General features: G+C 32.6%; 1 protein-coding gene across 4 annotated transcripts in view; it reads right to left on the bottom strand.

The window, feature by feature from the left end:
• Positions 1–615: 615 nt before the first annotated feature.
• The window catches only part of ATL1 (atlastin GTPase 1), a 71108-nt gene continuing 52853 nt past the window's right edge, over positions 616–18870 (bottom strand). For 2 of the 4 annotated variants that reach the window (XM_081289979.1, XM_081289982.1), the window contains exons 8-13: positions 15244–15336; positions 14021–14159; positions 8807–8934; positions 7637–7693; positions 6570–6641; positions 3173–4871 (exon numbers count right to left, since the gene is read on the bottom strand). In XM_081289979.1, coding sequence (XP_081146105.1) covers positions 4212–4871; positions 6570–6641; positions 7637–7693; positions 8807–8934; positions 14021–14159; positions 15244–15336 — 1149 coding nt within the window. In that variant the 3' untranslated portion in view covers positions 3173–4211. The other 2 variants (XM_081289980.1, XM_081289981.1) reach the window with 2 other exon arrangements.

Consider the following 18870-nt stretch of genomic DNA (forward strand, 5'->3'; position numbering starts at 1 on the left):
AGAATCAATAAATGGGATGGATTCAAGCTAAAAACCTTCTCAGCAAAAGAAATAATCAGTGAGGTGAATAGGGAGCCTACAGAATGGGAACACATTTTTACCACATGCACATTAGATAGAGCACTAATCTCTAGGATATATAAAGAACTCAAAAATCTTAACACACACACAAAAACAAATAACCCAATCGATAAATGGGCCAAGGAATTGAACAAACACTTCTCTCAGAAGATGATATACAATCAATCAACAAATATATGAAAAAATGTTCATCTCTAGCAATAAGACACAAATGGGGTGACTCTACCTTATACAACCAGAGACATGAAAAATAGTGCTCTATATGTGTACTATGAATTGAAGTGCATTCTACTGTCATGTATTACAAATTAGAATAAATAAATAATTTTTTAAAAAAGGATTGGAAGGTACCTAACGAGATTAGCATGTTTCTTAAAATGGAAACTTAAATTTGTAATGGTATGGACAATAAAGAAAATGTACCTTGAAGTTTTTAAAAAAGAGAGAAACCTTCATCTTTCTATATCAACACCACCCAACCATTTCCAAATTCAGTAAGCATTTGTTTTAATGTTAGGAATCAGAGTAAACTTTAATAGTTCACATGTTAAAAGAATAAACCTGTGAAGAATACATTTCTTATGTAACAAATGAAAAAATATACAATACAGTGAAACTCAAATACATATACAAAGTGATTTTTTGTGCATTGTTGATCAAGTGGTTTACATTGTATATTAAATCATAATATAAAAAGCAATACATAGTTTTTGGTAAAGCAACTGAAAAGCCCTTAATTGTATTCAAAAATAATTAAGAGCTTGTGGTATGTGTAAGATTAGGTAGATAAATCAAGCTTGCTGAATTATGATGCTGTATTTTAAAGAAATAGCCATGTGAAATAATTTTAAATCTTTTCTGTAGAAATTAAATGAGCATATCCATACATGAAGTAATATCACTGCATGGTTTAATTATAACCCAGTGGTAGAATTTAGTAAATTCAAGCAGAACACTTGTACTGTCATCATAAATATACAAATACCTTAAATTATAACAGCATATTTAAAGAAAAAAATCAGGAAACTGTACATGTTAACAAAATGATATAACCATGCATACATACATCTTCTTATTAAACACTGGAGTAAAAGAACAAAACCATTTTGCAGTCCTCAGAGGTGTTTGGTTTTTTACTGTTCTGATGGAAGCATTTTGAATGTTTGCATGGAACCAAAAAACAACATTTAACTGACAATTGGTCATGCACCTGTATTTAAAATTTTGGATTAAATTTTCTTCTTTTCTGATTGTTCAGTAGATTCTGACTTTGGTGCAGGAAAAGCTTGATGATACAGATGTCTGTGGGTTGCTGCTGCACTGTAAAGCTTGTATAAAGCCTGGAATGTAAAAATCAAGATTATAAAACATCAAAACAGAGGTGTAAAGTTTTTCCATTTTAGTTTAATTAGTTTATGATAATACAAAAACTTAGAATGTTGGATTTGAAAACTTTATATCATCACTCTACATAGGATATAAATTAATAATGAGTTTATTAGAACTCAAGTATTTTCAACTCTCCAGCATGTGTTATCACTTTTGTGAATATTACTGGTTTTAGATGAATTATAAGAGCTCAAAATTTCTGACTTCCAAAATAAATTTCCCAGAACAGGATCAATTTTATTCTCCTTAATCTCCTGATGTGGTCATGCAGCTAAGCACTTGTGTTGTTCCAGCCCTCCCACATTGGACTCCCTCACTGCACATGATCTCTTTCCTTGTTTCCATTATTAGTTCATATTTTACAAAACCTTACTCAGAAATACTACCTTAGAAAAGTCTTTCCATATTAATACCCTTATAGAGTATTATTCCTTGTATCCTGCTAACAGTTTTTGAATCCTAGGAATATTTGCATAGTGTATACTGTTTTATTTTATTGTCCACAAATATCTCTTTGTCCCTTAAGCTAGTGTGTAAGGTTCATCCCCTTCTCTGACTTTCACATATTTAACACTCAGTTACCACTGACCTGTCTTAATTTCATCCCTCTGGAGTCTGTAAAAAGTCTTTGAATATTCTTAAGAGCTGGGTAAAGCTTGATACCCTTTAAATAGTCATCTGTTCCTAAGAAATTCTATTAATATTTTCAGTTCTATGTGAATATATGTTAGAGCAACATGGTATTGTTTTAGTTCTATAATGTTCTAATGCATTCAATTTTAATACCAGTTCTCTTAAAATATTAGATTTTCTTCTTAAGGTTTGATTTACAGAGTTGAAAAAATTTTTAGTGAATTTTTTATTATTTTATATAAAATAACTCCTTGGCTTGTAAATTATTAAGTGTGTCATTAGGATTTCATTATAGGATATAATCCAGTTATATATGCTACAATAGAAACTGAGGAAAGCATGATGTTTTGTCTTGGTAGTTGACTCAAGATTAGCTCATTTCCTGAAGACAGTGACCATAGAGATCATTTTCATAGTGTGAAAAGTGATTTCATCCTGGAAGCTTAGCTTCTTTCCTCATACATATAGTAAGCACATATAGGAGTGTAATAGGAGAAGTGAACACTAACTTACAGGCTAGATCTAAGGTGCATCAAGAAAGTTAGACTGCATACTGGCTTGGAACCTGCTTAGAGTCATATGGGTAATGTCATTCAAAAGCTAAAGCTAAAAACAACTTATATATCTCAAAAGAACAAATAAATTTAAAAACCAAACAAAAAACAACTTCTAAAAGTTGTAGCATTTAAATACATTTGGTGGCTAAATTTACTCAGGTGTCATAACTACTTGTTTCACTCTGCTGTAGAGCAGAATGTATTATTTTTATATACCATAAGAATTTTGAAATTTTCCATATATTCAGGAAACAAATCAAATACTCTCTCATGATGATCAGTTCTTTGTATGCAGATTAAATCATATATAATATTTGGAGTATATTAAAAGTTCATAATTAAAATTTTAAATATTAGACATAAGAGTAGTTAGCAAATATTTTCTAATCTACATTAATATTTTTAATGCATATTCACTTTATAAAATAAGACTCATACTCTTTACAAATATATAGCTTTTAATTTGAAAAAAAAAACTTACCTCATTTGTACTTCCCTGTGGCAAAGGCAGTTTTAAAAGGAGAAAAGAAAAGTATATGTCTTGCTTCATTAATAGCATTATGATATTCAACTTTGTTTACAATATTAATTTGTGAGAATTTAAGAAACACTCCTGCAAATTTTTCAGATTACATATTTTAATCAGAATATTTGAAGAACTTAATTATGTATTCTTGATAGGGTTCAGTATCTTACTCTAGAAGGGTTTTGAGATTTACCTGAAGTAGTACATCTTCAACCTTTGGTAGGGGACAGACTATTTGAAACATGGTAACTTAGAGGATCCAATTATTATTTCATTCATTTTCCACTGTGCTCCCCTTAGTTTATCTCAACTGGATTCTTCAAAGGTACATGTTAATTCCATTAATTAAAATTCTGTTAGAATTGTAAGTTTTATTTGCTATAGACTACAAATGTTCATAAGGCTTAAATCCAAAATTTTATGTAGAATCTCAACTTTAACTTCCCTAAATTTCCCTAAATTTTTATGAATAACAAACACACTTAGAGAATGACATGGTGAGTCATTATTCCAGATGTATAATGATCTCTTATGCCCATAATCAGTGACTTAGATAATGTATCACAGTGGTCTTAACTTCCTAATTGAACAATAACAGACATCTGATCCATAAGCAGCTAATCTAGAGGTTGACCACTGGCTGATGCTATGGCTTGCTGTAAAAGTCAATCTAAGGAATTTTGATATTGTCTTCAGGAGTTTACACTAAAAAAGATGACTAGCAATAGTGTTTCATATATGCCCTTAATAAAGCCAGTTCTGGTCAAATGATAGCTTTTAAGGGTCTTAACACATAAAAGTCATAATCAGCTAAATAAAAAACTGCTTTACTTCTTTTAACAACTTTTAACATTTTTAGAGAAAAAAATATATTATTTAATCCACGTGTTTTTCAAAAACATTGAAATGCTAACTGGAAAACTGTTGTGTAGGACTTCACATACTATATTGTGGTTAGTTGTATTTTTTAAAATAGTTTTTTAGTTGTAGATGGACACAATACCTTTTATTTAATTTATTTATTTTTATGTGGTGCTGAGGATCAAACCCAGGGTCTCGCACATGCTAGGCAAGCACTCTACCACTGAGCAACAACCCCAGCCCAATTGTTGTATTTTGACAGATCGTAAAGTTTGAAAACTGGGGCCCAAGTCATGTTCATTTATATATTTCCAACATCTACTGCAGTGCCTATTTACACAGATGATGTTCAAATGTGTGCTGAATTTAATTGAAAAAAAAAGTGTTCCTACCTGGTCCCACAAAGCCGCAGCCACCTGGTCTATTACAGCACCCAGTTCTCGGTATTCTCCAGAGTACCGGATATATGCCCAGGTGCACAAGGTGATTAGGGTCAGTCCCATTATCATATTGCATAGGCTTGCTATGATGTCCAAACCAATGAATCCAGTCACACCAGCAATCACATATGTGATAAAGATGACAACAAACAGTGTGGCTGGGGTGCGTGCTGCATGGAAGATGTTTTTGCTATCATTGTGCTTAATATATTGAATGTAAAGTTCATCTATTTCACTCTCCAACTGCTGCAGGTAACGCCGGCTAAATTCTTCCCCACCCATCTTCTTCACTCCTCGGAACAGCTTCACAGATTCTTCTTTAAGCTGCAGATGCTTGGTTTGCAGGTCATTAGGGGCCAGAAATGGTTTGTCACCACCACATATCTGAATCAGATAGACAAGTATTTGTTTATACAATGCAGAGTAAATTAGCAATATTATCAAAAGTTTTCACTTAGCTAGTTGGGTTTTTTAGAACACACTAATTCAGTTATGTTACCCAAGAATATTTCAATGATGGACTGCATTTCTATCATCTAGTGACACTGTAGCCAGTGCAATGTCTTAATGCAACCCACTACTCACGACTCATATATTTATGGTGATACTGGTGTCAACAACACACTGTACTGTCAGTCATACTTTTGTATGTAGCACATACAATATGTACAGCACATAATGTTTGATAAATATGTTTACTTATTTATGTATTTACTATACTTTTAAATAATTATTTTAGGCTGTATTTCTATTTATAAAAATGTTTACTGTAAAAGGCATTCCACTTTACACCAGCAACAGCCTCATATATCTTGTGTCTCTGTGTTGCATCAAGAGGCCACACTGAGTTGACCATAATGTCCAGGTTTATAAGTATACTCTATGATGTTTGCACAATGACAAAATTACCTAATGATGCATTTCTCAGAATATACTTGTATTTAAGTGACACATGACTGTAATTTCTCAGAAGGAGCATGCATATGTTCTGTCAGTCCACATCTTTGCATTCCCTATCTCTGAGGCATGTAACTATTAAGTGTGACTGGTATTAAGTGGCTTACATAATAATGTCAATCTTAATTTCTTAATTTTTATTCTCTTTTCAACATGGGAAATACTATCCATGATTTAATCCAAGACCCTAAGGTGAAAAGGCATGACCTAATATGAAGTGCAAACTGAGTTCATTTGTAGCATTAAGCCAAATCCAAGAAAACTGCTTATGTCCCAATTCCTCTAGGAAATCTCAACTATACTGAAGTAATTTTGATCAGTGAAGTTTAATTTAAAACAATCATTGCTGTAAATCTCTGAGGTAAAATTGTGAAATACATTTTCTCTGGCAATTTAACTGATTTTTCTTTGAATGGAGGCCCATTGAGTATTCCACAGACTAAGTAGAGACATAGTTAATGTTCTTGGACCACATTTTAAATTTTGAAAAATTACAAGGGAAATCTCAGCTAACCATGTCATTCACTTTGGTTATTTAATATTTAACTATATTCAAGAATATTATCTGATTGTCCTTATGTCATAAAATACAATTTCATAGACTGTATTTCCCCTGATTCTACGATTTCATCAATTTTGAATGTAATTATGATTTTATAACGTTTTATGGGAAAATAAAACCTATTACATTAGTTAAAACAAAAATGAGAAAACATAGCATATAGTAATATTGGTCCTTAAGGTTTGATTTCTTTATTTCCTACAAAGTTTCATCTTTTAGAGAAATATTGAAATTACAGAATATAAGGGGATATGGTGGAAAGAACACTACATGTTATTTTAGCAACTGGTTTTAAAAATAATGGGAAAATCTGGCCAAAATAAAATGTGAATAGAGATGTGTTATAAATAGAGGCAACTCATTTAAAATGCCTTTCAAATAAATTATGCATGCATAATTTTCTTTTAAAATATTTTGGGAATCCAATAACTAGATGTGTGGTACACCTAGCCTGAGAAAAATAAGTAAAACTACTGCATGAGAATACAATGTGATATGCTAGAAAAAAGAATGAATTCAATGAAGAAACACTGATCTTATTTAAAATATTATTTAATTCTTACCTCTTCCATCTTTTTATTGTATGTGTCCTTGGCAGTTGCAACAGCTGCTAAATTGTTAGCTTCAGCTGTAGCCTTTGGAAAAAGCACAAATTATATTTTTAAATGGAGTTGACATTTATTAAAGTTCCACAGGCAGTTCACATTTCAGAGCATCATGTGCAAGAAATGTGCAAGGAACCAAGGTTGCAAAATAATTTGAAACTTTTTGCATATTTCCTCTACATATTTAAATAAAAAGATGAATGTTTCAAGATGCATAAAACATTGATTTTTTACTCAATAAACCATAATTCTAAAATAAATTTTCATTTGAAGATTTTACCTCTCAAAAAATATGTTTAGCCTGTTATAGAAATGCAGGATTAGGAAGCTGGAATCCTAAACCCAACCGTATGGGAAATAACAGAACATTTTAAACATACTCATATATTAAAAATGTCTTGAGTTTTAGGACTGTTGCTAATAGTATCGTTAATAATAAAAAGGAAACTTGTAATTTTTTAATATAACAAAAACCAGTTTCTCCTTTTAAAAAAAATGTTTAACTATGAAAATCACTCATTTAAAACTTGGACTTGGGGCTGGGCTTGTGGCTCAGCGGTAGATGGGCTTGCCTCACATGTGTGAGACACTGGTTTCAATTCTTAGCACCACATATAAATAAATGAATAAAATAAACATCCATCAACATCTAAAAAAATATTTTTAAAAAACTTTGACTTGATTTTCTATTTTTAGTTACATCTGTGACTCTAAGACAGTATGAGTCTGCTACACAAATTTAGTACAGATATGAAAACCCTTTGGTATAAAGTATACTTTTTTGGATCCCTAGCATGCCAAAAAAAAAAGTGCATTTCAACAATAGTATGTGTATGTGAAAACGTTTAGATGAGCACAAGTTATTAGGCAAATGATCTTCCAGTAAATTATTCTATCCAATATTTTTATTTGTAATCTCTGACAAATAGATTGGCACACATATAAATATAAGTGGAAAGATTAGCTTTAGTGATAAGTATCTTTTAAAACATCCTAAAACATCATGCATCCAGATTAACAAATACCTGTAACATGGATTTGGGATGTGGTAATTCTTCACCTTGATAGATCTTTATATAAGCCTAAGAAAAAGAAAAAGACTCTTGGTCAAGCAATTCTATTCAGCATTTCTCTAATTATGTTAAGTTGTATTTTGAGGTCTTGATATTTCAAACAATATTTTTAGGAACTTATAGCTATGATCTCTTTCTCAGACTGTTAAGTAGCTTTTTTTTTTTTTAAGCTCATATTGTTCCCTTTTCCTAAAATGGTGTTTTTACACATCTCCTCATGTCCTACTTTTCGTTTTCTTGGGTTTTTTTTTTTTTTTTTGAGGGGCGGGTGGAGGGAGGTGGATGGAGAGAGTTCTACCCTTCTTCAAGCCTCAATTCATCTCCCTTAAAACTGTCTCAGATCTCTACTGGGACTAAACCTCCCTTTTTCAGTTACCCACTGTCATAAGCTTTATGGAACAGTCTGTGTACGGGTCCTGAATCTCTTACCAAATTGTAAGCTCCTGCACAGTGTTATAGTAAAAATAAAAATTTTAGGTAAACAATAACACATTGTTTTTGATATTGATGATGATGGTTAAGTCCATCACACAGGAAGTGTATCATAACATTTCAGGAGGTATATCATAACATTTAACATAAATATGAATTTAAAAAATTGATATTTTAGTCTTAGAGCATCAGTCCACAAATCAGATTCAAATTCTCCACACAGTATGTGAGTTGGTAAAAAGCACTCTGTGCTGATGTAAACAAGTAAATGCAAACTTCAAACTGGTTCTCAGTGCAAAGAGCCAGAAATGTGAAAGAATTTTAAGTAAAAGGTATAGTCCCTTTGAAAAAAAATTTTCAGAATGAAGGTAAAATTCAGTATAGGTCCAATGGACCGTGGGAAAACACCCCTCCCCCCACAAAAAGACTTTTTTCAACTCCTCGAAACATACATTTTTCAAAATACATTTCCCCTAAAATAAAAGAGGAAAGTAAAGTTATCCCTAAGGAGTTTCCTTTAAAAAAAAGTTTATCAGAAAGCAAGTTTTTCTTGAGTATTTTGTAATTTTTGGTATGGCTTCCTCATACCACTGCCCCCATATTAGAGTCTATATTTTTGTTTGTAGGAAATACATTCCAATACATGTCAAATCTAAGTACTCACAAGTGCTCTAGAAATGAGAGTGATACCTTGAAGTACTCCACCAGACCTCGGCAGGTGATTTTATTTCCATTGATCTCTTTAATATCTAGGCTCTCAGGACTAAGTAGCCAAGGAATCAGTATTTTCAAGTTTTTGATGAATTCGTCATCTATTTCTGCAAGTAAAAGCAAATCCATTATTTTAAAAATCCTATCCAGTCCTCGATGCCACAGAATAAAACATCCTTTGATTTCCTCCACTGCTTCCTTTTCTTCCCCAGTGATCATTTCATCATTCACTTTCCCACCATTTAAACAACTCATGCAACCTGCTCTTCTAGGGACAAATGATTTCTCCTTGCCTAAATATCCACTACTGGTTTCTCTCATCTCCACTCCAATTATGTGTTTACATTATCTTTTACCTATAAAATTGCTTTCTTAACAATAAACATATATTTTGCAGCCCATTCATAAAAACATTTCATGTATTCCAAAGTCTTTAAGTCTTGTTTATGGTTATATTTATAAAGGTTAAAAAAAGTGATGAAGCTGGATATGGTGGTGTTGTCTATAGTCCTGTCTACTCAGGGGATGGGGGCCCAAGCAAGAGGATCCCTTAAGTCTAGGAGTTCAGGTTCACTCAGCCCAGGCAACATACTCATACCCTGCCTCAAAAATAAAAAATAAATATAAGGAAAGGCCAGATATTTACTGGCTTTTCATTCAAAAAATGTACCCCCCAAACTGAAAATTGCTGGGTTTTAATATGTCCTTATGAGAAGTACATAGAGCTGGGTAAGCTGTCATAAGGAGGACGAAAAGACAGTGCTCACGATGCTTCCTCTAGTGGTGGAATTCAGCAATATGAAATAACAGTAAGAAAGGCCATCACAGCCTTATAGCAGGTCAGATGTAGTCTGAGTTTGCAGTAGGTTCAAGCTTAAGAATACAGACTAAGTAAATAACAGAAAATAGACTTCAGAGAAGTCTTTTGAGTACAGCAATACTTTCTTAAATCATTATTTCCAAAATGTGGAAACATGCACACAATCTGTATAAAAACAAGACATGCCCAGTTCCAGTTCCTTATCTAAGAAAATGCAGTTTACTGCTTATAATTAAAAAAAAAAATCTGAATTTTAGCAGAGTTACTGAGTTTTCAAGTTATAGGGTTGTCTGATGACTTTCAAGGTCTTAAGGATAAATATTCAAACCTTGACATTGTTTTGGCACGTTCCCTGCTATTACAACCCCAATGTACATTGAAATGTCACTTTACATTAGCATTTACATTTTTTTCCGTGTGTGTGTGTGTGTGTGTGTGTGTGTGTGTGTGTGTGTGTATTTCCTTTCAATACTGGGAACTGAACCCAGGGCACTTTGTCACTGAGCCATGTCCCCAGTCTTTTTATTTTTTTTATTTTGAGACAGGGTCTCACTAGGTGCTGAGGGTCTAGTAGCTGGGATTACAGGTGTGCGCCACTGCACCATGCTGCTTTTATGACACACCTGGGCACAGTGCTGGCTCCTTCAAACTTATTTTGTTTTACTTAGTACCACTTTGAAATTTGGTGCCCATGATTTATGGGCATTTGTCTAAGTTTTTTCAGACTTATCTAGCTGTTTGCATTATACCAACTTCATTAATACTTCTGCTTTTTACCATATATGGATTTAATCAAAGGTATTGTGGTTTTCTTTTTAGTTAATAGTATTCACTGGAATGCAATCCTGTTATTTGTATTTATCTTATCACCTTCCTGTTTTGTTTCCTGCCATATATCTCTCTATACCTTAATACAAATAGGTTTCTTTTTAGCTATATGATTTTATATTTCTTTCAGATTTAATAGACTATTGCCATACATTTAAAATGTATGACTTCTTTCTGAATTTCTGTATAAAAGTTTTCTTCTTGTAAATCCAGTTTAAAATCACTTTCAAACATACATTTAGCTCCCCGTTAACTTTCTTTTACAATTGGAATGAAATAAGATAATATCTGTGTATCTAATGAACCAGCAAATAATTACCATTAAAATAACCAGCACATAACAATACGTTTGGATTAAAATTTGTTCTAAAGATAGCATTAGCTATCTTTGTTCTGAGACCAGTGCTAGGTATTCCAATATTAGATTCAGAAAATAAGAACAATGTACTGATTACACACATAAGTAGTGACCTCTTGCAAATATTAGTTGACCACAGTGAATCCATGACCCAAAACATCTGTAGACCAGTTCAGATCAACTTCCAAAGGTACTAATAAGCTTTAGCCCCTGTATACATTCAATAAATATGTGTGGGTGCATAATTACTCAGGATAATGTTACGTTTTCATTATTTTTTGCCTTAAAACTTTGCTAGGAATTCAGTGGTAGTTTGCCTAAATATCCACTACTGGTAACTGATGCATGATGCAGATTTTATAATAACTCCATAGAACAGATGCACCAGTATAGTTGTGGTTTAGATATAAGGTATCTCCCAAAAGCTCATGTGTCAGACAATGCAAGAATTTTCAGAGGTTGGGCTGGGGATGTGGCTCAAGCGGTAGCGCGCTCGCCTGGCGTGCGTGCGGCCCGGGTTCAATCCTCAGCACCACATACAAACAAAGATGTTGTGTCCTCCGAGAACTAAGAAAAAATAAATAAATATTAAAATTCTCTCTCTCTCTCTCTCTGTCCCCCTCTCTCTCTCACTCTCTCTTTAAAAAAAAAAAAAAGAATTTTCAGAGGTGAAATGATTGGGTTATGACAGCCTTAATCATCTAATTCATTCAGTGATATGGATTAACTAGGTGATAACTGTAGGCAAGTTTGGTGCAGCTGGAGGAGTTAAGCACTGGGGTGTGACTTTGGGGTTTATATTTTGTCCCTAGTGAACGAAGTTCTCTCCACTTCCTGGTTGCCATGTCCTGAGTTGCTTTCCCCCCATACCCTTCTGCCATAATGTTCTCCCTTACCTCTGATCCAGAGCAATGATATTGTCTATGGACTGACATTCTGAAATTGGTGAGCCAAATAAACTTTTTTCTTCCTTTAATTTTTGTCAGGTCTTTTGGTCACAGCAAGGAAAAAACTGACTAGAACAATAGCATTGTTGTGTGAATTAACCAAGGAAAATATTTTCTCAGAATCGATTACTTGATTCTGACAAAGCATTTGGCTATTCTTTCTGAAGTTTAACTGGAGCTGTTAAGAAGCAGCTCCACAACTTATGATGTAGATACCCAGTTGTTTTACATATGGATAACCTTGTAAATTAAAAACGTATTTGCTATGCTAGGAGAGATGTTCACTAGGCACTCACAGCTAGCTGAATATAGCAGGAATGAACGTGATTCAGTGTTTTAGATCCTCTTGATTTCTAATGTAGGAAGCTTCTACATTAAAAGCAATTAAACTTAATATACATTTTAAATTACCCTGGAGATATTAAGATAATGATTGCAATGCTGCAAGGGATCATGAACAAATAGTAATTACAACAGTTGTTACTATTCATAATAAGCTAGAATGTTATTTCTATGTGTGAAATATTATGTGAGAATTGGTATTGGCATGACCTACCCATTGTGTAGGTCAGTGTACATGTAGAGATATAAATGTGCATAAAATTTGATGGAGAACAAATATATTAAAAAATAGGAATCTATATTTGCTTGATTTGTCCTAAACTTTCTCTGAACTCATTCTCTGCAAAATGGTATCAATTAATCTAAGTGTTTTGCATACTACAGTCACGGAATAAGCTAGAGTATTTTCTGTACCAATAAAGGACTGTTATTGAAGGCCTGCCCCTCCTCTGCCTGTTTACAGCTCCCAACTCCAGAGAAGAATGAGAAGCTTTGTGGAAGCGCTCTCTTTATGTATTTTTTTTTTCAAAACACACCAAAGCCATTAGGTAATTACAAAATATAACTGGTCTGTGTGTTCACTGCTGTATTAGAATTCATGAGTGACAGTAAATTTATAAGATCTGGACATCTATGTGTTAGTATGTGCTTATTGCTATCTGTTCTGTTATAGAAAGGTAAAATTTTAAATGTGTATAAAAGCAATGTTGACAACTCAGAAATTGAAGATTCTATTTACGGTATTAATTGCTAAAGTTAAATATAAGGTTTCTGAGACTAAATGCCATGTATATTCATAAGGGGGAAATAATTTTACTTTTTAAATATCCAAGTTTCTGAAAACTGAATACAAGTTATGTGGCCCTTTTATAAAAGTAATTTTAAATTCCTTTCATTACAATTGTGCTGAAAAACTTGTACTGTCACTCTTTCTCTCTCGGCACAAGGGAGAAAGGCCACAGTAAATAAAACAAATGCCTAAATTTAGTGATATACACAATGCTGTGCTTATAAGTAAAAATCATAAATGTCTTTGTACTATCTCATATTAACTGCAAAGCATATATCTAAAGACCAGTGACACCTCTAAGGAAAAATTAACTTCGGTTTCTACAGACCCCTCCCTCCATACCCCCTCTCTTTTCTTCTTCTTCTTCTTTTTTTTAACAAGTTGAGCTGCTTTGGAATCATAGAACAATCAACTTCTGTTAAAGAGATAATTACATCTTATAATAGGTACTATTTTAAAAACACGCTAGTGCTTTTGTTTTGTTTTCAGAAACTGGTCCTCATCCAGAGAAGATTTCATTTTTAGTAAAGTTTTTATAATTTATAATTAAATTATTTAGTAATAGTTTTAAAATACTGAATTCAGTACTATGCAATGTTTCTTTTGATCTCTAACTACACAATTTAATAAATACAACATTCCAACAATATAGGTACTTGTTTTCCCCTTTTAATGGAAATGAAAAGATTAAGCATAGGGCTGGGGTTGTAGCTCAGTGGTAGAGTGCTTGCCTGGCATGTGCATATAAATAAATAAAATAAAGATCCATTGTCAACTAAAAAATTTTAAAAAGAAAGAAAAATTAAGCATAAAGACATTAAGGAACACCCCTCAGTGCATAGAAATGGGAGGGTGAGGACTACTACCTCCTGGTGAACATAAAATGTGGTCTGTTTGTGCAGGCAGTGTACAAACTCAGTGTTATCAACTCTTAAAGTTGACTGAAGAAGAGATCCCAGCCTGGGATTCCCAATTCTGGCAATTTCTAATCTCATCAACCTGACATTACTGGATAGATGAAAGTAGTGGCCATAATCCCAGTGGGTAAAATGACATCTTTATAATCAGACTAAGTGATGAAAACATACTCATTTAAAACCAAACAAACCTTTCAGTTTTCCATCAAAGTTTGGATTGGTAGCTACTTTCAAGCCAGGGTGAGGTAGCAGAAAACAGGAAATGTTGGTGAAACAGGAATGGATGTGCTTTCGAACATTCTGTAGTTCTTCATGCTGATTCCCTGAGACCTGCAGTAAATCATTCTGAAGTTTAAACTTATTTGCAATTTAAATTGAAAAAAAGGAATTCTATGGCATCTTATATTTGCTATGTCTGTCTGGTCCCACAATGGAAAAAAAAAAGATGGGGTTGTTATCAAAGAAAAAAAAGTCTTTGGTGAATTTGTCCACATAGTCATATCTAAGCATAGCAAGCACATGGCACAGTTATTACAATTCACAAGCCACTGCCCTTATGCTAGCTCAGATGGGCTTCCCATGTTTTAATATAAACTAGTGGAGTTTTACTCTAGTTCCCACAAATTCATATTTTAATTCAAAGTACTCATAAGAGACATAAGTAGATTATGAGATGGTCATACTTTTTTCAGAAGATACTTAAGACAGCTTTCTGTCACCTAATAGGCACATACTTAAATTTGAAAGACATCCAAATAGTTCGGTGTTTATCTACAAGCCCAAATATCCTCCACTCCCTTTTTTACACATGTATTTGTCAAGTGTATAATATAGACAAACTACTCTAAAAGTAACTATAAATCTAAAAAGGCAAGCCTAGAGATCCTAATATTCAAGGAATTTTTTTAACTTCAATTCTCTCCTTTGATTTCCCAGGGGATATTTTTTTGTGATATCTGATCAATGTAAACAATTTCTACAATGCTGAACTATCATGACATAAAAAGTGAAAGACCTTTTAATTTCACATTCTGTGAACTATTAGCAAAATAATGTAATTGACTTTGGAGATTCAAAGTTACACATTTCTTTAAACCTCTACTAAAACATAAACTTAGATATGCTATCAGTCATGAATTGATTTAGTTGTTCAAAGTAAAATCTTGATCTTAAATAATGAGTGATTTTTTATAGATAGCCACAAAAGAATTATCTGTTTCAAAATTATTGGTAATATTTTAAACTATAACTCTTTGAATAGTTGTTTAAATATCGGTCTTAGTTTGTTCATAGAGATACAATGAGGGTTAAATGAAATTGTGGCGACTGAGTATATTTAGCAAATGGCTCAACAAAAATAATTCTATTTTATTACTGGTGAAAAAAATTCCATGTACCCAAATATTTAACAAACCTTGAGGCGTTTTTCCAAGAATTTTGCACCACCATCCGCTCCATATGAAAATTCATATGGGAAACTCCAGTCTCGAACCAGAAATATCAGACTCTAAAAAATAGTAAGAAAAAATTGATAAAGGGACTTTAAGATGCCTCCCTTGGTTTTTATTAAAACCAATTATAATATCATTGTTACCTTAATAGTGTTCTTTACCACACTGTGGAATTAAAAAAGCAAACAAAACTTTTGGAAGTTTCTGAGCAGCCCCTCACTTATGAGATCATCCTACATGTTTCTGCTAAGTATAGACAGAAAGCTACCTACTAACTGCCAACATGACTACATCCCACCAAGAGCTGAGAGTCAGAGATAACTCAATCTGGCTGAATGAAGCTATGTAAATATAATCAAGTTGTGTAGAGTGTTTCTATGTTCTTGTGAAGGAACTGGAAAGTTTATTCTTTCCTTTTTTGACAGCTATGGCAGAACATAGGCATAAGATTAGCTTTTCTTTCTTAAATTATTGTAATGTTTTCATAGAAACAGTATATGTAGATTATCACAAAAAGTTCAAATTATATAGCAAAGTCCATAGTAGAAATTTTAAACTGTATTCCAAGTCTTGTCTGGATGCAATCATAGTTAACATTTGGTGAAAGTATGTGTACAATGGAGTAGGGTAGGAAAAAAAATTTTAAAAAGTAAATTTTTCTTAAAAATGAGGTTTTCATACATTACATTTTAAATTAAAGTATTAAATATACTTTTTAAAAGAATATTGAGATGGCATTTACAATACTGTTGAAATTCAAGTTAAGTGTTTTTACCACAGGAAGTTCTAATGGATTCTTTTGAAATTAAGAAAAAATATTTTTGGAAACCATCAACCTGGGAGACATATGTTTACTTTTAAAATCTTCTGTTGAAATATAGTCTACATTCAGAAAACTATACACATAATTACAAGGCTTAACAAATTTTCACTATGTGAACACTCCAGGTAACCAGCCCCTACATTGAGAAACAGAATATCCATCACTTCACAACCCCATTCTGCTTTCTTCCAGTCATTACCCCTTGCTCAAGAGTAACTATTATCCTGACTTCTCAAAGCATAGATTAGTTTTGGCTTCTTTCATTCAACATTATGCTTATGAAATACATCATATTATTGCATAACTTTTTATTATTCATAGTCATCACTGCTTAATATTCCATTATACAAATAATTATAACTCATCCTAATGTAGATGCACAAAATTATTGGTTGGTCTGCCTTTCCTTAATTGGTTTGAAGTCATGTTTTTAAAATCTGTCTCACATTTAACTGTGTGTTCCCAGACTTCCTCTTACCATTTTCCCCTTCCATCTACTATTATTTTTTTAAGTTATAATTAAAATAACAGTTTGAGTATAAATGTTTAAAATACAATAAACATTGAAAGATATGATGAATTTTATGTGGAGTTATAAGGTAATTTATATCTGTGTTACTAATATGTGTTCCCATATTATTCTGTAAATCCAGAAACATAACTGACATGTCTTTATAATACTTCTTTTTTAAAAGGTGCTCCAAGTTCATTTCCCACCCCATACAAGAATCAAGCATTTTTCTAAGAAAGTAGTTTTCTTTTTCCTGTGGAAATTGTAATTTCAAGATTCTAATTCTGAAAGTGCTACCAAATTAGTCATTGTTTCTAGGTCTTTTCAATGGACAGAGCTAGATATAATTTTCTGTGTATGTATATGTATCATATATATTGATAAAATATCTCACTAATTCATATTGATATTTCAATTCAAATACTTAAATACAGAACTACAAGATTTTCAATGAACCTCTATGTTCTATCTGTAGTTCCTTGCCCAAGAATCCTGAATCAAGCATCTTGGTTAGGTATAGGGAATGATTGAGTTATGATATTCCATAATTACTTTTTTGTTTTATGCTATAATACATACATAACAGCCTCAGAGTAACACCACCAATACTATCATCAGCTACTAAGAATATTTAATAAAACTATTAAAATATTTGGCATACACTCTCCTTATTATTTTGTTTTTTTAAATATATTTATTCTTTACTTATAGAATGTAGATATTAAGTGAGATGCACTCGCACTTTTATCTGTCATTTGGTCCTAATTCCACAAATAAATATACATTTAATGCTCATCCCAGTCCTTGTATCATCTCTGAGTGAAACTCATTCTTTAGTAGATTTCTCATTAAGGGGTGGTAGGAGCAATATTCCTTCCTTTTTTTTCTTTTTGGTACCAGGAATTGAACCCAGGGGTACTTAACCACTGATTCATATCCCCAGACCTTTTTTTATTTTTTATTTTGAGACAGGATCTTGCTAAGTTGCTGAGTTTAGCTTTGAATTTGCGATCCTCCTGCCTCAGCTTCCAGAGTCACTGGGATTGCAGATGTGTGCTACTTACTGCACCTGGCCTACTCCTTATATTCTTACATTTTCATAACAGTTTGGGCTTTTTATACCTGTAAGTCAATACAGGATCCTTGGGTTGCATCTTTCCTTACACAAGGACATTTCTGGGTGTGTGATTATGAGTATTTCTTATTTTACAAAGATGAAGCCTGTCCTTCCTTTTCTATTTTGTTTTGTGAATTTCTGTTGGGGGGTGAGAGAGGAAAGATTTTTGTAAGGAGAACTAAAAATACCCATATGTACTATCTTTAAATGATCTACAACTTTAAACAGATGCTCATTTTTGTCAATATATAGTAACTTGTATTTGAAATATCTCTACCTAAAACATGTATTTTGAAAATAGAAGTTAGCTAGCAAGCAACTTTTGCAAAATAAAGGTTCATGAACCAGGACAAATGAAACCAAGTATGTGGCTTTGGCTATATTTTGCATTTTTCTTGGGAGATTTCAGTCTCGTTTTTTGCTCTTTTCTACTGGGCATCTTCCCTATTCAAAGTAATGAGGACCATGTGTAGAACAGAAGCAAATAGGAAGTCTTTTTTTTTTTTTTTCAAATTAGCAACCTATGACAGTAACCATGAGATGAATGCTAATGTTCAAGGTCCTAAGTTCCCTGCCTAATGTTTCTACCCAATGATATGCTGGTAAATTCTGTGGCCAAAAAAAAAAAAGTCTTGATTTGTAGTTTCCAGTTTCTGTGGAGAAAATACATCAACTGTGGAGGATTTACAGCTACTAATGGTTTTAAAACTGGCTTAGGTAACTCCTGAATATTTAATAATTGATTCTTATGGACTGGTATGAGTGAGCTATAGCACACTCACTACTTCCATCCCATTCCAAGATGATTCATAAACTTTACATTTATTACATATAAATTCCATGAATTCTAATCCTTAATTCAAAAGCTATCAGTTTTTCTGCACTGCTGAATTTTTTTGTTTTGAATTTGGCTGCTTTAATTTCAAATATTATTAAATGGCTTTGGACATCACTTTTACTACATTATCAGTTTCTCATTTCAATTTCAGATAGTTAAATTTATAGGTCTATACCTGCTCAGGAGTCATCGTTGATTCAGTCAAAACTCTTTTTTTTTTTTTTTTACTTATTTATATGACTCATTTATTCATTGAAATGGACATCCCTCTGGTACTAGTTAAATACAGAGTCCTGACTTC

This window comes from Spermophilus citellus (genome assembly GCF_964194105.1).
Source record: "Spermophilus citellus genome assembly, chromosome: 4".
Lineage (NCBI taxonomy): Eukaryota > Metazoa > Chordata > Mammalia > Rodentia > Sciuridae > Spermophilus > Spermophilus citellus.